The sequence below is a fragment of the Sinocyclocheilus grahami genome, unplaced genomic scaffold, assembly GCF_001515645.1.
Source record: "Sinocyclocheilus grahami isolate Dianchi unplaced genomic scaffold, SAMN03320097.WGS_v1.1 scaffold184.1, whole genome shotgun sequence".
Lineage (NCBI taxonomy): Eukaryota > Metazoa > Chordata > Actinopteri > Cypriniformes > Cyprinidae > Sinocyclocheilus > Sinocyclocheilus grahami.
Window position 1 is genome coordinate 713,910 of NW_015505363.1, and position 24,966 is coordinate 738,875.

The 24,966-nt window shown below is 37.6% G+C and overlaps 1 protein-coding gene across 1 annotated transcript in view; it reads right to left on the minus strand.

Moving 5' to 3' along the window:
• LOC107594493 (neogenin-like) overlaps positions 1-24,966 on the minus strand; it is a 108,568-nt gene that overhangs the window by 65,044 nt on the left and 18,558 nt on the right. Inside the window, exons 3-4 of the mRNA XM_016284563.1 lie at positions 8,992-9,267; positions 7,077-7,227 (exon numbers count right to left, since the gene is read on the minus strand). Of these exons, the coding sequence (XP_016140049.1) occupies positions 7,077-7,227; positions 8,992-9,267 (427 nt within the window). The remainder of the gene's footprint in view (positions 1-7,076; positions 7,228-8,991; positions 9,268-24,966) is intronic.

Below are 24,966 nucleotides of genomic sequence, written 5' to 3' on the forward strand. Positions count from 1 at the left end.
CACACAAAAATAATTAATTATTTCAGAAATATCAAGCTAGAAAAACCTTCAGAACCCCTTGGTAGTGGCACCATATTACTTTGATTTGGTGGACAAAAGTTTGGCAAATATTTATAATATTTTAAATAACTTCCTTGCTTATTTTATTTTATTTAGTTTTGTTTTTCTTCAGAATACTCCACAACAACAATAATATGATTTCAAGCTATATCTGACTTCATGTCCTCCCCAAAAAACCCAGAACTATAATTCAGAAATCATTGTATGTATATCAACTGCATTTTTAATATATTCTTCAATAAATGAATGCGAGGAGCGATGGGGGTATGTGACGAGTGGGGGAGGGGCCAAGAGCCGTGGGAACGGAGCGAGGCCGGTGGAGTAAATGCTAATGCACGACACCTGCGCCACTCACCGGTCTCGAGTCCCACGGAGGAGCTCCGGAAGGATAAAAGGAGGAGTGACGACAGTGAAAGACGAGAGAGGACCAGGCCTGGATTTTATTTTGTGTTTTGTGTGCGGCAGTCGTCTGCGAGGGGCTGCCGCTTTACTTCCATTTTGTGTTTGTTTATTTTATTAAAGTCTTTAAATGTTCGCCGGTTCCCGCCTCCTTCTTCCCGTGACTACGAACTGTGTTACACTTTGTAATCATGTAAAAATGTAATTGCAACTTCATTATTACTAATGTGTAATTACAAATATTTTTATATTCATGACTTTAAAGTTTCAATAGAAATGACATCAACTTATATTTTGGTTTACCATAAATTCCTTACATTACCTATATTATTACATTTTGCTAGAACTTCTATTTAACAAAGATGATCTGTGCTGGGTCATCAGAGCCCTCCCTCTGGCCGAACATTACATGGCCAGACTCTATTACAAAACAGCATAAATTTGATATCAGGAGAGTGTTGGCTGAAAACTGCATTTAATCTTCTTAATACATATCCTGAACAAAAGGCTGCAGAAATTAGAGGCCATTAACATTGATAAGCAACTCTGCCAATGGCCAACCCACAATCATTTCACCCAACCTTTATAGATCGGGAGAGCAAGAGACAATGATCAACCCCAAATTGGATTTTAAATGGAGTTCCAGAGAGTCGAGCAAAGGGAACAAGGAGGCAGGATGAATAGCTAGTCGGTTGATCAGCATTTCAGTTTTACTGAGCTGGTGTGGATAACAAACATTCAGGGATAGCTGGATCAGCTACACTATTCCAAAAACCATCTTAACCACCATAATGATCCTGTTTTTTTAGGTAAATCTCCTTCAGTATTAAGGTTGTTATTTGGGGTCTTTGTGTTACATTCAGTTTATTTTATCTATACAGAGCCCAAAGAGGGACACTATACATCATAAAATAGTCAAACACACAATATGAACCGAATACTTCTGTACTATAGAAATATTTGGAGATAGGTATTGCACAGTATGATCAAAGGAACCGTGAACACACTTTGTTCATATTTAAATTGTGTCTTAAGGTTCAGGGGATTGAAGTCACACTTCATACAGACCCCAATATGAGGCAATCAACAGACACTCTCACTGAACCTTTCATCTATCTTTTCTCTCTTGTTCTGCCTCTCTGACCCCATTTACCCCTCCCCATTTACTGTGGTTAATCCCCACAGTGCAGCCACTCTCAGAGGCTGTTTTCATAAATTCAGATATTGTATGTCAAGCAGGGGCTTGAATGCCTCGTTCTATCACGGTCTGATAATACGATCATTCTCACAAATATTCCCTATTGCTCTTTCATTTGACATTCCCAATTACTGACTGACAGTCCAAGCCCCGTCTTCAGGAAATCTCACAGGAAGTTTTTAATTGTCACGAACAAAACATCTTTTTCAGTCATCTAAGTTTGAGAGTGCATTCGGTGTTGAAATTACCTCAGCCCTTGTTCCACACGCAGCTCCTTTGATTAATGAAGTAATCTTGTGAAGATGGCAACTCTGGGGATACTGACATTAAAACCATTGAATGGGGTAATTATTGTTATGACAAACTTACTCTAAGGCAATTATTAGTGGTGTTTACTAAGGCAAGCAACACTATTACAATTGCTCATGTTAATGGTTAGGGATTTGAGCAAACCACAAAACAAAGTACATAACTTCGGGATGTAACTCATTCTGCACTTTTCTGGAATGATACCTCAAATTAAGTGGCATGTTTAGAAGAGGTGTGTTACTTTTCTCGGGACCAGAATATCATCGAAATCTTCTTTACATTTTTTATTTTGCTAAGCAAAACATTTTGTTGTAAAAATCTAGCTCAGAATCAATGTGAGAGAAGTTTATGTACAGAAACATACAAAAAGTACTGGGCTACTACCATGACACAATTAAATAAAAATAAAAAATGAAGAATTTCCATGTTCTTTCTATGAGTTTCGAGTCGTTCAGGATTACCTGATAAGGAATATTTTTTACAAAAATCATTGATTGCACTCACAAAGTGTAACGTTCACACTAAAAAACATTTTCGAAATGAGTATAATAGAGTAGAATTATTTACATTAATAAAATAAATAATTATATTAATGTAAATACTATTATAATTTTAATATTAAAACAGCATTAAACATACATTTGTGTGACTTTTCTCAGATTTTCTTTAGGGATGAACAACATATTGGTGCCATAAGTTATCACTCAATATTAGAATAGTATTATTATTATTATTGGTATCAGCTGATACTGAATATTTCATTGTGCATGCCCATTTTCCTTATTTTTTTTTACATGTAGATCTTAATCTTTAAAAATGTAAATAATTTAAAATGGCTTATGAAAATTCTGTCATCATTTACTCTCCCTCATGTCGTTCCAAACCCATAAGACTTTTATTCATCTTCGAAATACAAATGAAGATATTTTAATGAAAACTCCATGTAACCATGTGTCAAGCAAGCATAATTGATATGCTATGCTATTTAAGCTATGTTTATTTGTGAATAGAAGCTTAAATTAAATCTGTTTATCATATTGTGTGTCTTCAGAAGACTTGGATTAAACCGCTCTGTTCATATGGATTACTTTTAAAATGTTTTCTGAACTTTTCAAAACAAAACAAAATTTCTTAGGTTACCGAAATCAAGTTATAAATATTTCAAAATGTCTCAGGTTAAAATATCCTAATTTGTGTTTTGAAGATGAACAAAAATCTTATGGGTTTGGAACCACAAGTGGATGAGTAAATGATGACAATTTTCATTTTTGGGTGAACTAACCCTTCAATAACACTGTTAAATGTAATTTTGAAAATCTTATTATTCATCTCATTATTATCTCATCATTTATAATGCCCAAATTCACTTGTAGCATTTAAAACAATTGATTTGAGCTTTTAGTGCTATATTTTTTAATTATTTAGACAAAATAGAATAGAATTTATTATTAGTGCATCCCTATTTTGTATTAATTTCCTGGAATTTTCCAGGCCTGGATATCACGATGTTAAAACTTTCTTACATTCACAGGTTTTCCATGTCTGTGGAAACATTTTTTGTTAGTATGCAGTGTTGAGACCATCGGCTGATCACAATCTCTGGGTCACACGTGCCCTTTGGACACCCAGCAGCTAATAAGAATGAAGCATGACAAAGTGGCTTCCCAGGTCTAATCTGTGAACAGCCTGGCAGTGTTTCTCTTGAGAGAGAGGTGAGAGAGATTGTGTGTGTGTGTGTGTGTGTACCTACTTAACCATATTTTGGGGACAAATTTGTACCCAAAAGTAGGCCTGGGCGATAAAACGGTATCGATATTTATCGACGGTACACCTTCATCGATAACGATATAAAAAATGTTCGATATAGTGCACGATATAGGCACGTACTATGAGTGATGCAGACAGCACACACAAACACGAACACATGCTGAATTGAGTGCTGTGCCTGCCTGTGATGAGGAGATTGTAAAAACATTAATATTACTTGAATTTAAAATAAACATTTGCATTTGAATGCAAAAATGGTACAATCGAATGTTAGGAGTGCGTCAGGAAGCGTCATCAGTGGTGCGCGAGATGCGGTGATGATGATGTAAGTGGCGTTGCATTTTAATGTTTTGTTAGTCTAGCCCACGAGACGCGCCGCTGCTGTGTTATTCATTCAAATCATTAGAGAAATATAGTAGCTCAATGCATAGAAGATCTTGATTAGGTTAAAACCGAAACTAAGCCATTCCCACAGAACGCATATTCAACATGCATTTTTTAGACGGACAAATACTCACGTCTCATGCAAGAGATGCAAAGAAAGTAATGCAAAGTTAAAACAGTTTTAACGTTTAGAAAACGCAACGCGCCTCTGCCTCCCCCTTCTCGTTTTTGGGATAGATTACAAAGCATAATTACCAAATTTGTCTGGAATGGCAAACGACCTCGTCTTAAACTTTCCACAATGCAACGTAATAGATTATCTGGTGGTCTTTCACTTCCTAATTTTAAGCTGTATCACTGGACTTTTACACTTCGTCCCCTAGTTAGCTGGTATGATGACAAAATTGAAGTTTCTTGGCGTTCGTTGGAGGAAAATCTGGTTCTTCCTTTAAAGTTGGATGAAGTTTTATTTGCTAATATTCCTCTAAATAAGTGTAAACTCCGTTTCGGTCCCGTAGTGTCACACTGGAGAGCAGTAGAAATCTAATAGGAATCCCTAGTCTCCTATTTTTAATAATGATGGCTTGTTAATTGGCAAGCACCCAATTAAGTTTGGCCAGTGTTGACTGTGGTATGACAAAGGGATTCACTCCTTGGGTGATATAATGGGCGACAAGGGCCTTTATACCTTTGAAGAACTTTCTATTCAGTTTAACCTGCAAAGCTCCATCTTTTTTTTTTACTTACAGTTGAGGGCAGCCATGAAGGCCTATGGGGTCCCTTGGATGGCTCCTCTCAAAGAGCACTTTTTATTGAAAGTAATATGTGAGACCCCGGGAACAAGAGGATTTGTTTCTAAATTATATGGTTATTTTCTGGAAAAAATGTATCCTCCTTGATAATAGACTCTGCTTAGCGGGCAGATATTCTGGACCTTTCTCCCAGTTTTGATTGGGACGGAGTCTGGGTTATTGTAATGTATGCTTCAAGGAATCCGGATCATCAACAAATCCATTTAAACTTTATTCATAGGACTTATATGACTGGCTTGACAGCGGCCAAGAAAATTGTTGCAACAAGATGGAAGCCTCCACATTCTATTAATAAGCAATATTGGGTTCTCACATTTATAGACGTGGTGTATCTTGAATTGTCCACTGCTCGCCTTCATGGCGCCAGAGAGGACACCATTAGACTTTGGGCTCATACTTTAGAGAAGCTTAAAGGTTTATTAACTTGAATTAAGGAGATTCACCCCCCTCCCAAATACACTCTTTCTGGTCTTGGGCTTTTTTTTTAATTTTTTTATTATTTTATATATATATTTTTTTTCATATATATTGATTTAGAGTCGTGTTTAAGGTTCCCTGTTTGGGTTATAAATGCCTCTTTTTTTATTGACGTAGACTTCTTTCAGCGCTGTTCCAATTGCTTGTATGTCAAGATTTTTGTATGGATATATATTTCTTTTTACATAAACTTTTGTACATGTATAGTCTTTGTACTTTGTATATTTTGGAGTATATTAGGTTTTAAATATTGTTTCGTATATTTCGGCCATTCACCCTTCAGTTTAACTGATTAGTTTTAACCAAATTATTATTATTATTATATTTTTTTTATAGATATACCTCTATTTCATTTATCACGGTCTTTGTTTTTTGTTTGTTTTTTTCAGTTGCACAGCTGATTGTTTGTCTGTGTTATTCTGTATATTAAACAATGTCAAAACAATAAAAAATTGATGAAAAAAAATTACATGCAGCGATAACTTTCATTATCTTTCTAAACAATCAATTCTTCACTTAATATGAAGAAAATTACCGCATTCAGGCTAAATCCAATGAGATGATCTAATGCACTAACAACAGTGTTACCATTATTAACTTTATTATTTTTATGTTATGGCTGATAAATGGCATATATGAAAATGTTGTACTATTTTGTAAAAAAATAAATAGTGAGGTAGATATGTGGGGGAGTGTTAGAACGAGCCGTTTTAGGGGGGCGTGGCAGAGTCTTAACTTTGATAAAGAATATCTCTTTGGTTTTGAGAGTTTAGTCTTTGCAACTTCAGGGATCTTATCTATGCACAATCAGCTTGTAACACTCCAAAGAGAAAGGAAAACTTGAAATCGCATCATATGACCCCTTTAAGACTTATTTAATCTGCATATAAAACATAAGAAAGGAGATATTTGTTGAAACTTTATTTTGTGTTTGACTGTTAAAAAATAATATATATGACTATATATATTTGTTGTTTGTCTTAATAAAGTGTGCAAACTAAAAATACAGTGGTTAAATTTTTAGAAAAAAAAATAATATTGCTCTGTTTTAAAAAAGGTAATAAAAAATGTCAATAATTATCGATACCGAACGATATGAAACATATATCATTGATATATTTTTTAGCTACATCGCCCAGCCCTACCCAAAAAGTGAGCAAAACCCGCCAAAAACCTCCATTTGGGGACGTCCTCATTTGTAAAACTGGTATAAAAATAAAGTAAACAAAGTTTTTTTGAAATTTTAAAAGTGCAGAAAGTTTTCTGTGAGGGGTAGGGTTAGGGGTGGGTTTAGGTTAAAAAGTATATAACTATCTGTATATAAAAACAATAGAAGTCTATGTAATGTCCCTATATAGATATATGTGTAAGTGTGTGTGTGTGTGTGTGTGTGTGTGTGTGTGTGTGTGTGTGGTGTAGACACTTGCAGTCTTGACTGGCATTTACACTTCTCAGGCAGGCACCGTCACTCTAATTATTTACTCAGGCAGCTGGGATGGGGCTGTATGCCAGCAGAACAGCAGACGTACACAGAGAGTGATCCTTAAAAGTGGACACTGCTGCCACAGCGGGACTCTAAGCTTATGTTCAACACACTATTAATAACAGAGTATCTATCCACCCTGGAGATCTGTGAGGACAGAGATGCTGTTTGATGATGCATTCCCTACCTGTACTCAATGAGCTGGTCTTTGTGCGTCCATGTGACATAGGCTGTGGGATATCCTGTCACCACACAGGGGAGCAGAACGCTCTCGCCAACGAATTTAGACACATGCTGAGGCTTCAGGAGAAACTCCAGGGTCCTTTCTTCCCCGGATTCTGTACAAAACAGAGAAGTGAATTCACAGTCAATGTCTGTCCCAGTGCTAATGTTATTTTAAATTATTTAAATAAATTACTTTCAAAAAGATTTTTATTTTTCTGTAAAAAATTGAAACATCCTTAAAACAAAGTAAATCTACATGAAAAGTTAAATTGCATATACTATTACAAATGTTTTTAGAGAATATATTTTTCTATTAAGTTGAAACCTTATTGACAACATTTTTTTCCCTAGTACTAGTCAACCCAAAAATGATAATTCTGTCATGCCATTCCAAAACTGCATGACTTTCTTTCTTCTGCAGAACACAACATTAGATATTTTGAGAAATGTCTCAGGGTCCATACAGTGGTCAATGGGGTCCAATGTTGTTTGGTTCTCAGTATTTGGTTCTGAACCACATGAGGGTGAGTAAATGAGGATATACATTTTTTTTTGAGTGGACTTTTTAAACATGAATTTAATACAATTTAGGCTTCTGTTTTGCTTTAAAAAAGGTGGGGTAAGAAAAGAAAAATATGCAAAATCAGGATATATTCTCCTAAAACAAATGTTATTCTTACTCCCCAAGATAATTTGTTAAAATATGATGTTTAAATAGACTAAAAGCATATATAACATTTAAATATATATATATATATAAATATAAATCATGACAGAATTTTTCTTTTTGGATGGACCATCTCTTTAAGTATGAATTCTTTTTCTTTTTTGCTTAAAAAGTGGGGTAAGAAAAAATTGGGTTAATTTCAATTAAGACAAATGTTATTACCCTATACAGTTTACAGAATTTTACTTCCCAAGTTAAAATATTTGGAATTATACTGGAAAACAAGAACAATACTGTACAGTACAACAAGAAAATGGAAATTTTCCATCAGAAAAGTGTGACCTTGTTGACTGTTTGATCTTACTGATTAAGAGTGAAGTGCATCATATTTGCGCCACTAGTCGCAACAAATTGAATGAAAACTATACTGAAAGAGTTTTGCAAAAGCTTCCTAACACATGTTTTCGGCTGCCATTGGTCAGATAAACAGTTTGTCCCGCCCCAAACTCACACTATCAGTTGAGCCTGAGTTTGACATGTTGTGATGATCAAACAAACAGCAATGTTTGGGGGAAAAAAATTACAAATGGCTTACTTACATTATTTATAGCATTTATTTTAACATTTACAGCATACACCTTTTAGGCTTAAGCTTTTAAAAAGCTTTCTCTTTAAACCTCATTATTATTTTTTTCAGTGAGGGAAAAAGAAATTCAAAAGGAGTGTATATTTCTGCATCATGTTGCCTTCTGCGCCATGTTTAGTGTGACAACCTCCGTGCTTCAGGCCTGATTTATGTTCTTTAATATCTGACTCTGTGACTGCCTGGAAAACTAAATCTGCATGCTGAATATCTGCCACAAAGGAGCTCAGTTCTCTTTAACTATAGCATAATTTACATAGTTCTCTTTGATAACACCACATGTGGCCAACCTGCTCCAGGAGGCCTACTTTAAAACTCTCTCTCTCCTCTCAAATGTGTGAGTTTCAGTAGTGCATGAAAAATCTACGAGAATCAATTGATTCTGAATCATCAGAATTAATGTCTTGCATTTTTTTTTTTTGTGAGGAATGCAGGGGAATTGGCCTTTTCATTATAAATGCCAGCGAATTGGACATGGACATAATTTAATTTGCAACATTACAGTATGGTTGATGATATGATTCCAAGTATGGAATAGGGATATGTATGGAAATATGGATTATTTACCAGGCAGTATCTGTATTTCTGCTTCTTCACTGGTCTTGGTGGGCCCAGCGTTGTCGATCACACAGCGGTACAGTCCAGCATCTGCCTCTGTTGCGTTACTGATGACAAGAGCCCCGCTGGGCAGTGTGAAGACTCTCTGGTCCAGCTCAACCGGCTCTTTGTTTTGTTCCCAGCGGTTGAAAGACACCAGGTCTGGATTCACCTCACAGTTCAGCACATGACTGTCACCCACCCGCACTGATGCAGCTTCCGGCTGACTCAGGTACCGTGGTATACCTAAAAAGAGTAGGCGAGGAAGAAATCAGAATAATTGCAATAAATTCATTATCGCATACTGGTTTGCAATAAAGTTTGATCTTCTGCTTAAGAACTACATGCCATAAATAGAAAGTGTTAAGCAATTATTGTGCTAAGTGAGTATATGAAATGGCATTCACTTTGGTAAACTGGCAAGGCTTTTGAAATGTTGAAATAGCAAGAAAAATGTCTAAAGCTATTTGCCTGTAGGCTAACATAATTTTCTCTGTCTGTGTGATCTATGTGCTTTAGAGGCAGAGGAAGTTATTGCATTTTGATTAATTGAAGACAATTATGTGCACTGAGGAATCATGCACAATAAGATAATAAGCAATTATGGTCTGTTTTAATTTCATGTCGACTTTTTTTTTAAGTTAAAGGGATAGTTCACCCAAAAATGAAAATTTGATGTTTATCTGCTTACCCCCAGGGCATCCAAGATGTAGGTGACTTTGTTTCTTCAGTAGAACACAAACGAAGATTTTTAACTCAAACCGTTGCAGTCTGTCAGTCTTATAATGGAGGTGAATGGGAATCACGGCATTGAGAGTTAAAAAAAACATACACAAACAAAACCCAATTAAACCCTGCTGCTCTTGACGATACATTGATGTGTAAAGACAGTATTTATATAGTTTTTTACCTCTTTTGCACTGCAGTGTCTGAACTGTCCTGAGCGCGTCCTCGACAGCTGGCGTGTGACGTGTCGTCTTCTTCTTCTTGCTTTATGTGCTCAGGACAGTTCAGACATTGCAGTGCATCAGAGGTAAAAAACGATATAAATACTGTTCAGTTTCTTGCACAGACCGATCGTTGTGTGTCTTTACACATCAATATATCGTCACGAGCCGCTGGGTTTAGTTTGGTTTTGTTTGTGTATGTTTATTTTGACTCTCAAAGCTGTGATTTCCATTCACTTCCATTTTAAGACTGACAGACTGCAACGGTATGAGTTAAAAATCTTCTTTGTGTTCTACTGAAGAAACAAAGTCACCTACATCTTGGACACACTTGGGGTAAGCAGATAAACATCAAATTTAAATTTTTGGGTGAACTATCCCTTTAATTATCTTTCTTCCATGCTCAGAGATTCAAAAGTGTCTCTTTAGAGGTAAAAAAAAAAAAAATTTAAAAACCCAAGGGCACAATTTACCCTCAAACCTCGGTAAATGAAATGGATGGTGCTGAAAAATAGTCATGGCATACAAGTGTTTACACTTTCTGGAGTTCCCCTGGTGTCCCTCAAGCGGAGAACCTGACAGGAACCTCGTCTGTAAGCAGGAAGTGGTACTGACAGGCTTCTAAGTCACAGATTTCTCTGCTCCTCAGCCCTGGCAAAGTGATAAAGTCCAGAGAAATGACTCTACATTAATTCTGGGGTGTTTCAACTATTTATGATTCATTTATTATTTTGCAGGTGATATATAAAATTGAACAAGATAACAAAAACTTTCATTTTCACGAATCAGTTCAAACTATCTGATTGATAACTTTGATTCAACAAATAATTTAAATTCCCTGCATGGCATTTTTATATATTAAAATAATTTTTTATGTGATAATAACAATAATATGAAAAATCGTACTGTAGGTAAATATTGCTGTTCAGTGTTTGGTGCTGGAATTTTATATTGGTGTATATGAAAATGTATCTGTTCATTTAGTGAAATTCTCTTCATTTAAACTAGACTTTTTTACCTCTTACTACAAATGTTTTGATTCTACTTTGTTACAGTATTAGATATAATATAATATTTTTATATATAAAACGTTTGGGGTCAGTAGGATGTTTAAATGTTTTTGAAAGAAGTCTCTTATGCTCACCAAGGCTGTATTAATGTGATTAATAATACAGTCAAACAGTAATATTGTGAAATATTATTACAATTTAAAATAACTTATATTTGAATATATTTTGAAATGTAATTTACTCCTTTGAAGCAAAGCTCAATTTTAGCATCATTATTCCAGTCTTCAGTTTCACATGATCCTTTAGAAATCATTCTAATATATTGACTCCACTTAATCACAGTTCCCTCTCATTCAGTAAGGTACTCATTTTACATGTTTCTCTACAGTATCTGCATCCTGCCTCAAATGGAAGTATAAATCACAAAGAGATCTCTTTAATATCTACCTTGTGGGAAAAGTACACTTTAGCACACTTATTACAAAAAAGAGTACTATTATGAAAATAATATACTTTAATATACTTAAGTACAAACTGAATGTAATGATTTTGAAAAGTAAACTGCTTGCTAATTGAAATTGAATGGAAATGCATTATACTTCAGATTTATTTAATTAGCTGAACTATAGAAGGTTTTTTGAACCACTGAAGTATGACTTTAGTCTACCTTCATATATAATTTCATTTCTATTAAAGGGGTCATATGATGTTACTAAAAAGAACATTATGTAGTGTATTTGGTGTAATGCAATGTGTTTATGCGGTTTAAGGTCTAAAAAACACATTATTTTCCACATAATGTACATTATTGTTGCTCCTCTATGCCCCGCCTTTCTGAAATGCGTCGATTTTTACAAAGCTCATCAGTCTGAAAAGCGAGGTGTGCTCTGATTGGCCAGCTATCCAGTGCGTTGTGATTGGCTGAATACCTCAAGCGTGTGACGGAAATGTTACGCCCCTTACCATACTGTGATGCCGTGTCCCGGCGCGATGAAACAACACCAATAAAACCCATTACAAACAAGGCCTTTGTTGCATCCAGTGGGGACATAATTACCGATTATAATGACTTATACTGTCTTTTTACGTGTTGCGTATCGCGCCAAGTAAACATAAAACCATGTCTGCATTTGTGATCGGAGAAACGACAAACAACAAGAGCTACTCTACACTGCTTAAAATTCATGTTTGAATCGTCAGTGTCAAATTCTTTAAATATAAAAAACTTACATAAAGGCTGTGAGTCAGAAGCGCCAGACTGTCCTTGCAAAGTTGGAACTGCCCCAATTTATAGAAACAGCCTTTGTGCACAGACACATTGTAGGCTACTCTGCAGGTTCAGGAAACAGTCCTCCATAAAATGCACTGCACACATCTGAATATTTGGGTTGAACTGTTCTGGAACAGTGTTGTAAATACAACTTAACCACTGATTTCTAGTTGTGTTCTCTTTTGGAAGGCCAAACAAAGTATTTTCGCTTTCACAACGAAACACACAGCATCACACACGGCGGGCTAGAATGAGCGGCGGCCGTCGGGCTTGAGAACGGCGCAGCCGGCGGATTCGACGAAGGAACAGCCGGCGGGCTTGCGGCAACCACATGTGACGAGCCCGGGCTGGACTCCGCTTCATCCCTTGCAGGTGAACAAAGACTCATGCATGAAAATATCTTTGTGAGAGTCTAGGAGAAAGGAGTGATGGGGTTTCCTTTGTCTGGCATTAGTCCATTACAGACATGCCATGCTCTCACTCTCTCTTAACGTGAAAGATCATGCAGTGAGAGATGCAATCAGCTGCTGGCTCTGGGTGAACAGAGAACAGCATTCATTCATCTCCACAGGCTCTGCTTTATAACAGCAGACAGAAAGGTTTCACAGAGCATGATGTGGGCTTTTAATCCCCTTATAAACTATACACAAAATCAAGGTTTAACAACAGAACAGCTTTTATACTCTTAAAGGAAACATTCTGGGCATTTCTGTTCACTAAGTACTTTTTAGAGAGAAAAAAAAATCTAGACAGTTTATTATACCTCTGTACAGCTAGAGGACATACAGTATAACATATTTACAATATATATGTAAGGGATAACAAACTACATTTTTTTCTTGCAAAATAACCCCTTAGAGGGTGATTAATACCATAATGCAAAGTGGTTGAATGTATTAGATTTATTATGTAACTATTTAGCAAATTAATAAATGCATAAATGCATTAATGGAAATTTAATATTGATTCAAGTTTAAATTATGTTTTTATGTGAGAAGGCAGGCAGTGCAGAGTGATATGAGGCATGAAATTATGTAAATATTGATGTGACAATATAGGTAACTTCTGTTGGTGCATGTAAAAATTATTAAATTAAAATTATTCTTGTAAATAAATGAGGGGTGCTCCGATCAGAATTTTTGAGGCCGATCACCGATCACAGAAAGCAGTATCTGCCGATACTGATCTGTTTAAAGGGGTCATATGATGCGATTTCAATTTTTCCTTTCTCTTTGGAGTGTTACAAGCTCTTGGTGCATAAAGAAGATCTGTAAAGTTGATAAGACTAAAGTCTCAAATCCAAAAAGATATTCTTTATAAAAGTTAAGAGTCAACCACGCCCTCCTAAAACGGCTCATTCTAACACGCCCCCACATGTCTACGTCACGATGTGGGAAGATTTGCATAACACTGCCCAAACGTTCACGCAAAGAAAGGCGGCGTAACTTTTATTCTCGCTGTAATATTGTTGTTGCCGCTGCTGCCATGTTGTGGAGATGCTGTGTGTTTCGTTGTGAAAGCGAAACTACTTTGTTTGGCCTTCCAAAAGAAGACGATATCCACTTCGTCATGCCTAGAGCTGATCCGTGCTGGTCGCTGAGGAAATACATCAACTTTGCGCTGTGGATCGCCGGATCGGCTTTCACCGTGGACGAAGCGGAGTCCAGCCCGGGATCGTCACATGTGGTTGCCACAAGCCCGCCAGCTGCTCCTTCATCGAATCCGCCGGCCGCCGCTCACTCTAACCCGCCGGCTGTTCCTCACTCTAGGTCCCCGGCCACCGCTCACGCTAACCTGCCGGCCGTTCCTCACTCTAGGCCGCCGGCCACCGCTCACTCTAACCCGCCGGCTGTTCCTCACTCTAGGTCCCTGGCCGCCGCTCACTCTAACCCGCCGGCCGCCGCTCACTCGAGCCAGCCGTGTGTGACGCTGTGCGTTTCGTTGTGAAAGCGAAACTACTTTGTTTTCCTACCTCCACGAGTGCCATCTATTTTTACCTGGTTTATCTAAAAGTGCTCTTTTCCTTTAAACCTAGCCAAAAAGCCATAGCCGTTGTTGATTGTGAAACACAGTAGACTTTAATTATATGCATTTATGGTGTAATTACAAAATTTTCGTGTCAATCCATGTTCATATTTACCGCAAACAATGTGCTGTTACTTTAATTCAGCACTTGCAGTGCAGCAAAAATAGACTCGGTGCGGAAACGATCTCTGCACTGCTGCAGACGCACTGCTCTTGGAACGCACTGCCGCAACCGTGTGCAGTGTGAATGCTTTAATCCATTAACAAGAGCGCGGGAAAAATATGCACCCCATACACACTGCAAACGAAGTAATGTGAACCTGGCATTATGTGTGTGCACTGCGAGTGTGCATGAGTGCTGTCTCCAGGAGAGCGCGCGAGTGCTGAATGGTTTGAACACTGGCAAGAATTAAAAAGAAATGCAATTTATAAACTTTAGTGACGATGCAACACTGCCTCGATTTTGCAAGTGACAATTCCTGTGTTAACTGTGCAGCTCACTTATAGTGCAGACGCGATTTAATTCGAAGCCATTTGCGCATTTTGAGAGGGAAAGAGAGAGCGCGCGCGGTGATTCACCTACGCTGTTTGTGAAATTATGTCTCACAGAAAGTTTTCCAATTAGCTACTTCATAAGTTATTTAATGAAGAAATATAAACTGTACCTCACCTTCATTATTATAATTATTTCACCAATTCCGGACAGAGACTGAGACAGTGCCGCTGCATGTCGTGCCAAACCTCTGACGGCAGGCACGTCATCAGCTTGAGATCTGTTTTTTTAGATCAGCCTTTATAGAGACCGCCGATCAATCACCCCAAAGTGATTATCGGCCGATAGTAATCGGTAGCCGATCAATCTGAGCACCCCTAAAATATTTTTTTTATCTTGTGTACATTTAGAGAAAAACCATGTGGAAAACATTATTAATATTGATTAACAATATATTTTACTATTTTACACCACTGTTCAGAAATTTGGGGTCAGTACAAAATGCTTTTATTTTTAAATGTTTATTTATCAAACAATCCTGAAAAAATTCTGAAGGAATCTGAAGGCTCTATCTGAAGGATCATGTGACCTTGAAGATTGGAATAATGGCTGTTCAAACTTTAGCTGTGCCATCACAGGAATAAACTGCATTTTACAATATATTAAAATGGAAAACTGTTTTTTTTTTTATTATATGGTAATTATTTTGAATATTTCACAATATCACTGTTTTACTGTATTTTTGGTAAAAATAAATGCATGTATTTACCAGCTAGACCACCATCCAACCAGCATATACCAACCTAGACGAGCACGAGAATTCATGCTGGTTTAAACTGGTCTTTTCAGCAGGGTCTAGTAATGTAAATAATCATAGTTTAGAGTACAGTTCAGGCAATGTGTTTTGGTGGCAGTGTGAACCCTCCCTGCTGTTATATTCTTCCCCGGTTACGTCCTTTCCAACCAGTTAGTCCAAGAGCAACATTTGCTGAGTGATTCATTACACTGGTGTAAATGCTACATGGGAACCAGTGAGTGCCATAAGCTTGGACCTCACAAAAACAGCTCACAGACACACACTGAGGGTCTACCACACATTCACACACATCCCATTCTGGTGGCCTGATCCAGGCATCTATCTTAGTACACAAGAACATGCTACAAACTGGAGATTTGGATCGACAGACCCATTAGAGTTTATTGGCCAGACTCTTGTGTGATTTCATTGGAGAGGACAGTCCGTTTAATGGACAAATTGTCAGCTCTGCCACTGTTTGTCCACTATTGTCCACATCATCAAATTATGGAAGCTTATTTCTGCCAGAGAATAAAAATATAAAAAATCACGACTTTTTATCCAACAATTCTATTTTTCTCAGAATTGTAAGTTTATATCTCATAATACTAATCTCTTTTTTTAGAACTGAGAATTTATATCTTGCTATTGCGAGTTATTGATTGTAAGATGTAAACTCGGAATTAAAACAAAAAGTGTCATACTTCTTAGTTATAAACTCACAATTCTGACTTTTTTTCATCGAATTGTGAATTAATTTAATTGTGAGATGTAAACTCAGAATTTGGAGGAAAAAAGTCAGAATTGTCAGATTGTAAATTCGCAATTGTGGGTTATAAATTTGCGATACTGACTTTTTTCTCACAAATGTATGTTTATATCTAGTAATTGCAAGTTATTAATTGCTAGTCGTAAACTCAGAATTTGGAGAAAAAAGTCAGAATTGCTAGATGTAAATCTGCAAAAAAAAAAGTATAATTTCAAAATTTTGACTTTTTTCTCAGAATTTAGGGTTTATATCTTGCAATTGCGAATTATTAATTGTGCGATTTAAACTCAGAATTTGGAGAAAAACTCAGAATTGCGAGATGTAAATGTGCATATGCGAGTTATGAACTCACAATTCAGATTTTTTTCCTCAGAATTCCATGTTTATATCTCACAATTGCAAGTTATTAGTTGTGAGATGTAAACTTGGAATTCTGAGAAAAAAAGTAAAAATAGCAAGATGTAAACTCACAACTGCAAGTTTTATGACAAGCAATTGTGATAATATAAACTTGCAATTCTGAGAATAAAGGGCAGAATGAGTGTGATATAAATTTGCAACTGCGAGAAAAAAAATCTGAACTGTGAGATAAGAAGTTGCAATTACCTTTATAAAATGTTTATTCTGTGGTGGAAATAAGCTTCCATACCAAATTGCAACTCTTAACATGACCATTACAGGTCAGTGCTGAGGCACATGAAAACACACAATCAATTGGGTGATGAGAATTTCCAACTAAAGCAGATTGCACACACTAGGAGACATAGCGACGGTAAAAACCCTGCAGAGAAAAATAGCAACCTCAAATCATGGGCCCCTAAGGCCCCCAAAGTACCATGAAGCAGGCCCCAACTTCCATTTACCTCTGTCAAACAGAGAAAAGAATTTGAGTGGGTATAAGGTCTCTTCCATCCCCCTGAGCTGAAGCTCATTCACTGTTCATTCGACTCTGGATGCTCTTCTTTATTGGGGTCTTAGAGGTGACAGGCAGCTCTTTAAAAAGCTCCAGAAATTTACAGGCTCGTGGACAAACAGCTCCCTCCATTTTGCGACAGGTTTTTAGGCCTGTAGAGAGCAAGTAGAGCTGAGCACGATTTACCGATGCTGTTAAAGCTGAATATGAGTAGATAAATCTGGGGTTGGGAAGGTCTGGGATGAAAACAAAGAGACCAACCTCACAGCAGAGTGCGCTTGAGCAGCAATAAACAGAAAAGTTGTAGCTCAAACCCAAACGCATGCAAAGACCCCACCCCAGCGAGGGGAAATAAATAGCCGTACCTGCCATATATATAGATGCACACATTATTATCAGGAAACGGTGCCAACTGTGTGATTTGATTGTCCCCCTGACATACAGTACTACTGATATCATCGACAAGATTAACTTTAAAAATTAGTCATGTTATTAATTAGATTTAACTTTATTTAATGCAGAATAGGTAAAAATAAACAAATAAAATTAATTTTAAAAATGTTTTTTACTTTTAATATATATTTTTTTAATTGTTTAGAATTTAAAGAAATTGGTATGTTCCCATAAATCATAATGACATTTGAACTCTTTCCCTGACATTGACAGAATTTTCGGCCATTTATGAGATAAGAAAAGAAGAAGATTATGAGAAAAGCGATTTTCTTAGGTTCTTGTTCAAAAATGTTTTTTTTTTTTTCATGAAACGTGCCCAAATTTAAGTGCGGATAAAAAAAAAAAAGTAATTCATGAAGCTGAAATAAAACACTTTTTTGTTTGTTTGTTTAAAAGCAGAGGCTTTGTTCTTTCTTCTGACATATTGCATGATCAGATATTCATACAACAAATTATTCTGGGGGCCATAAAATGGCAGGCAACTTTTTTTTTTTTTTAAACGCTGGTGGGGACAGAGTTAAGTTAAAAAAAAAAAGAAAACGAATGATTTGATAGTTCCCCATATATTTATTTTACAGTCTTTATCAGTATATTTTTATGTTTGCACTTACCGTATATCAGCCTTGTCAATAGTTCAATTCTGTTTTGGAGAAAAATTACTCTTAATTTATAAAATCTTGATATTTTTCAGCACAAATGTCACCATTTACTGAGAATGGCCTACCACCCTTCCATCATCTTTTACTAAAAGAGATTTGACCACCCTTCTTTTTCTCTCATGAAATATTCATCTCAAGGTTCGTGCAGTCTTAACATGGCTTCTGTCCAAATTAGAAAGCTGTTTGAGCTCCAGTCATCTCTCCTGGAGTTCTATAAATATGCTGTCTAAGAAGCACCTAAAGGAGAAAACTGCCAGCCATAACATGACCCAGTTCAGGGAGGAGTCACACTGAGAATTGCATGTCACCTTTCCAAGCCTGTAAATTTTGCATGAGTCTTACAAGCAAGGATAAATATTTGATAGCGGTCTGCAAGATCTTCTATTATGAGTTTAAATGTTGTCCTCACAGCTGGTTCCAAAACTAACCAGACCTCCTCTGTGTTTGGTTACATACTCTGATCTACTGAATGAAGATCACAGTGTAGATTCTTCAGTCAATGTATGTTAATACTGGGTTTAAATTCAGTCAACATTTTGGGGTAAAACATTGTGTAAATAGCACTGAGCACTGATAATACAGACTTAATAATGGTTTGCAATCAGTTTAAAGAGTAATAACATTAGACATCCTTCATCTAAAGTGATACATGGCACATACTCATTCGCATTTTGGTTCAAACTGTTTTATAAGTTTCAAACCAGGATCACCAGCTAGTAACCAGGGCTGCATGTTTAATAATAATAATAATAATACGCGAGCACTAGGTTGCGATTTAATTAAATATGTGCACTGCGTGCTTCACAGTGAAGCGTGGCAATGTGTTTATTTATACGTGAGCAGCTCATGAGCCTGTGTTACCAGCATCTCAGAGTGGCTCGGTTCACAGTAAATGCTGCTCCATACAAACTCCATCTCTCCATCTACTCTGAGTTTGGGTCGCTTTAACATGCATTTAGGAACACAGCATCTTCCCATACTTGTAATGAGAAGTGTTTAACAACAAAAGAGAAGAAAAAGAACCACCGTGGGCCTCCGACGGTTTTCCATCAAAATAAAAGTTCAATGGTTTAGCATTTGAAAATTAAGGAATTAAGACAGCCAACAATAATACATCTTGTAATAGATTTTTTCAATTCCATTTTAATTTCCCAATCACAATTTATATCAGAAAGATCACCAAATCGTGCAACCCTACCAGTTACTAATAAAGACTGTGAGAATAAAGGTAATTATCTGTTGAAATGGTGTGGGTTTGCCACAGGTTCATCTATTTCCTCTTAACTATTGAGCTCTTCATCTCTCCTAACTATAGAGATGAATGTCAGTGTGCGCACAGGTTATATTTTGAGCCGGTTTCCCAGAAGCGTCCGGCTGCTGACGGGCACACACATTAGTGAACGAGCGGCGCTTCCCCATGAGGCCGCCTCATCAGAAGTCTAACACAATTAAACTTCTCTTCCCACTCTGATACATTAGCACTGCATCAATTTGAGATATCCCAAACATACATCCCCATCTGCTTCCACTGACTGAAACCAAACACTCTGTGAGACAGCAGGTTCATAGTGAGGTCAAACGCTGACTGTAAAATGCCTACATTTACATACCAACAAAATGAAAACCAACCAATCTTATTCTAAAATGTAGTAAACATATTTGTAAGTGTAAGGCCCAGTAGCTTATAACATCATCATAAAATTTTTACTGTGATCAGCTACAACTCGGTCACCATACACTATGAGAGTTTTCAGAAAGCGCAATAACACCAAACAGGACATTTCATTTCACAGTGCTGTGGATGTAATTGGAAAAAAAATGATTTTCAGTCATGGAGACTAGATGGCAGGAGAGCAGCAGTGAGACGGCCAGTGTAATATGTCTCCTGTCCAGACAGAGACAGACAGACTCAGAGACAGCAGGGATTCATAGTTCAAGCGTAGAACGATCATGAAGAAAACTGGGAAAGATGGACTTGATAATGTTTAATTCTGCAAAGTGCTTTTTAGAATTCTCTAAAAGTATATTAGGAATTAATTATATTCCAATAACCCAAAGTTTAATCAAATACATAATAAATGAGAGTGTTCTTTTTCAAAAGCTCTAGATTTAAACCGTCCTGGCTTTCATGACTTTCCCCTCGTCCGTTTTTTTTTTCATACATATTTTTTATGTATTTAAAATGTATCAGTAAGAGGTATCATAGTGGGTTTGACCCATTCGGGTAAAGGGGAGGGGCCTCTGTTTGATCTTGAATTTGCATACAGATGAGCTAATGAAAATGCGTACCAGTCCTTTATGCCCTGAAGACATGTCTTGAATACCAACCACACAGACAGGAAAACAGACTAATAATTACTGGTGTTGGAACCCTTTATTATTTATTGTGTACTGCTGCAGTATGAAGCACTGGTACTCTGTGTGCTCTCAGAGGGGTTTAATTGCTCAGTGGTTGCTCTTTCAGAAGATTTAAAGATGTTTGCCTCAGATGTTTCTTAGAAATGTATAGGATAAATAAAAATACACACAAATTGTTTACACACAGTAAGGAATATAAAATTTATCTAGAAAGTAGCGCAAATAATTAGGACGAAAGATATTTGAGTTCTGAAATTACTTTTGTTTGCAGACTTTGGTATCTTGGAAAGAGCTGCGGTTTGAGACATGTTTGAGATCTCTTGTGAAATGTTCTCCTGGATCTTTTCGTCAGGTGAAAAGTTGACAAAAAACTGGCAAAGAATTTTACTGCTATCTTGAAAAAGCATAATTCACACACACATTATATTATATTAAAAAAATATTTTCTATATTTAATTTGAACATTGCTGAATTCATTTAGATATAAAATAAATGTCATGGACGTTATATTATATTATATTATATACTTTTAAACTTATTGCTGTTTTGGTGAATGTTTGAGAATCTTTGTTTTTTTTCCCGAAGAGCCAGAAACTCAACACTGACTGCATTTAGTTGAACACTATTAAGGTGACATTTTATTCTGAGCAACTTGTTCTCAGCTATACTGACCTTCACCAGAGGTCGTTGCCAGGGGAGATGGCACCACTGCAGGGAGAGACCGATCGCATTACAAAGCACATAAATGTGTTGTCAGGACCTTGTGTCTCCCCTCTTATCGGAGACGGGGGGAATCATACCTCTACAGGGCTGGACTGAGCACGCTCTGTAGCTCCAGCAGAACAAGACTGTGAAAAGACCTGCCAATCAAGGACCCTCAGGGCCCAATGTCCACACAAAGTCTGCTTGCACACATTAGCCAGTGAGAACAGAGCTGGGCCCTCATCACCTGCCTGATGCAGTCAGACCTCTGCAGACGCCCCACAAGGTAACCTGATTAATGCGCTCAGCGCTGACAGCTGCTGATAGATAACACGATAAACAAAAGCAACCCTGACCCATTGTGCTTTCTGTCTGTGTGGATCTCTGACTCTCTGAGGCCTCCAGAGCATCTGCAGATCTGCTCTTTGTCAGTCTGTCTGTACTCAGCTTTTGACAGGAAGTTGGAATGTGAGAAGAGATGAGGGCTGTATTGGTTAGCAGCCCACACTCAGAGAGGTCCCAAAATTCAGTTTGCCACATCGGACAATGGAGTGAATGAAGAAGATCTAACAGCTATAAATACTGCCATTTTTATAGTCATGAACACCCATGAATTTTGTGGTATTTGCATGATTTTTTATTTAATAAATAAAATAAAATACAATTATTTTTTTTGTTATGTGAATACATGAAATCATAAAAGCAGAATCCAACTCATGAACTCCAACAATTATTTAAAATAACAATCAACTGAATGTGTGTCTTGTAAAACAATTATAAAACAAGTATAAATTGTACACTCTCAGAAAAGAAGGTACAAAAGCGTACCTTATTATGTATAAATAATAGTGTACAAATAAAATAATTAACTAAATTAAAGTATTAAAGAAGTAAACAAACAAAGAACAATCAACCAAAAATGTAAGTAATTTAATTCAATTTAAATAATTAATTAACCTATTTAATCTCATTAGTGTTTTAAAATAAAATAAAATAAATCTCATTGCCGTTTTGGGTAAAAATTAAAATATAAGAGATACTGTGATGAGTGGGGGCGGGGCCGAGAGCCGTAGGAACGGAGCGAGGCCGGTGGAGTAATTGATAATGAGCAACACCTGCGCCACTCACCGGTCTCGAGTCCCACGGAGGAGCTCCGGAAGGATAAAAGGAGGAGTGACGACAGTGAAAGACGAGAGAGGACCAGGCCTGGACTTTATTTTGTGTTTTGGTTTTTGTTTGTGCGCGACAGTCGTCCGCGAGGGGCTGTCGCGATGTTTGCGGGGGGGGGGGGGGGGGGGGGGGGGGGGGGGGGGGGGGGGGGGGGGGGGGGGGGGGGCGAACTCGCTGCCGGCCGCCTGGGTTGTGGAGGGATGGCTGTCCTCCGTGAGGGAGCGGAGGAGTCGCCGCCGTTCGCCTGAGGCCGGAGCCTGCTGCCATCCACCATGATGGGGAGGAGCAGGGAACGGGGGATTCCTACTGGCTGCCCGAATGCGGAGGAGCCGTCGACATCCACTGGGCGGCGGAGGAGTGTCGTGCCGTCCACCGAGGGCTGTCCAGTGCCGCCGCCTGGCATCGCGGAAGAGTTTACCCAGCTCGTGGAGGGCCGAGCGGCAGTGTGTCTGGGAACCGGAACAAGATTTTTATTTTTTTTCCCCTCTCTCGTCTCTGTCTCTTCTCATCCTTCTGTCTCCTTTTCTCTCGCCTCGTCTGTCTGTCCTTACCCCCAGGTACGCCGCGACCGCCATGATCGGCTCCCGCGGAGGGGGGAGGGGAGAGTAGAGCGCAGTCTCGTGAGTACCCCCCGGACTGCGAGGGGCGATGGGGGTATGTGACGAGAGGGGCGGGGCCGAGAGCCGAGGGAACGGAGCGAGGCCGGTGGAGTAATTGCTAATGCGCGACACCTGTGCCACTCACCGCTCTCAAGTCTCACTGAGGAGCTCCAGAAGGATAAAAAGGAGGAGTGACGACAGTGAAGGACGAGAGAGGACCAGGCCTTGAGTTTATTTTGTGTTTTGGTTTTGTTTGTGCACGACAGTCGTCCGCGAGGGGCTGTCGCACTATTTTGTGTTTGTTTATTTTATTAAAGTTGGTTTAAATGTCCGCCGGTTCCCGCCTCCTTCTTCCCGACCTACAAACTTGCTACAGATACAATTAGTGATTTTTTCCCCCTATATATTTGTTTAAATTCATAAAAGCAGAATCTGATTCTTGTGCAGTCATGAATAAATACATTTACACATCTGAGATAACATTTGAAAAAACACAGGAACAAAGTACAGTACTATCACAAGGCTATGTGGATCTTCTCAGTATGTCTCCTTTAGGAGTGCTGAGATCAGGAAGCAGATGGAACTGGTTATATCATGCACATCTTCCCCTAAACACACACATATGGATGCAAATATGAGAACATCCCTACACTGCACACATAATCGATCACATTTGAACATCCAAACACATTCTGCAGTCCGCTGGCAACAGCTTTGTGTTAATGTCACCACAGTCTCACATCTGGAAGCGAGTCAAAAGGGATTTCTACTTTGAAGGGTTTCTGACGTTCTTGATGATGCCCTGAATTACACATCACATCTGCTCTGTGTTTCAACCATACCAGGGATGTAGGAGGAACAGTGTGTCTTGGTTTCTAGAGTCAGGCCAAATTACAAGTTGGAGACACTTTTTTTTTCTTCAAGCCTGAGTTTTTAATTGCCATCCAATCGTTGAAATTAACACACTGGGTGCAGGTGTCTTTCTCAGATCATGACTGGGATCTTTCCTTATGGCTCTCAGCAAACTGGCACATAGAACTATAATCTGTCAGTTGTAATTGTAAGTTTGGGTCAGTTTTTGTGCTTAATGTGTTATTTTATTCATATTTAATCTTATTTATATTAATATTTTACTTATTAAATGAAGATATAAATCAAATAACTTAATTTAAATCTAAATAGCATTCATATGTAAATTAACGATGACTATAATTACATTTATTATGTAAATAATGACATAAGATTCATGCATATAGTCCTTTTACAAATGAATCTGTGCTGCATATTTGCAGATTTCTTAAAGATGAACAAAAATTGAAATAAAAAAAGTCTATCCTGGAACACTGTACATGCCAAAAATGTTCTCACGTGTTTCTATTTTTATTTATCCTGAGGAAGTTTAGAGAGAAAAACATCTTAGACAAAATTAATATTTAAATAATAACGGAGAACTCTATGAATAGGATATTTTATCACCTTCTTCAGTGGTGCCTGAACGAAAGATCTTTTGAGAAAGCCTTTTTTTTTTCTCTCCATAAAATGGAAGTCAATGGTAACCAATATTCTTCAAAACATATTCTCGTGTTCTGTAGAACAAACTGATTTTTTTTTAAAAACTATTCCTTTGGTCATGGTTGTTTTAATTGAAAATATTCATCTGGTGTCATAGAGAGCCCACATATATAAGACTGCCTGCATGGTTCATTTCAGAGTGTCAGACAGTCTGTGACTGACACTAGCTAGTGATAAAGCCCCTCTCTAGATCCAATGGTGTTGGCTCC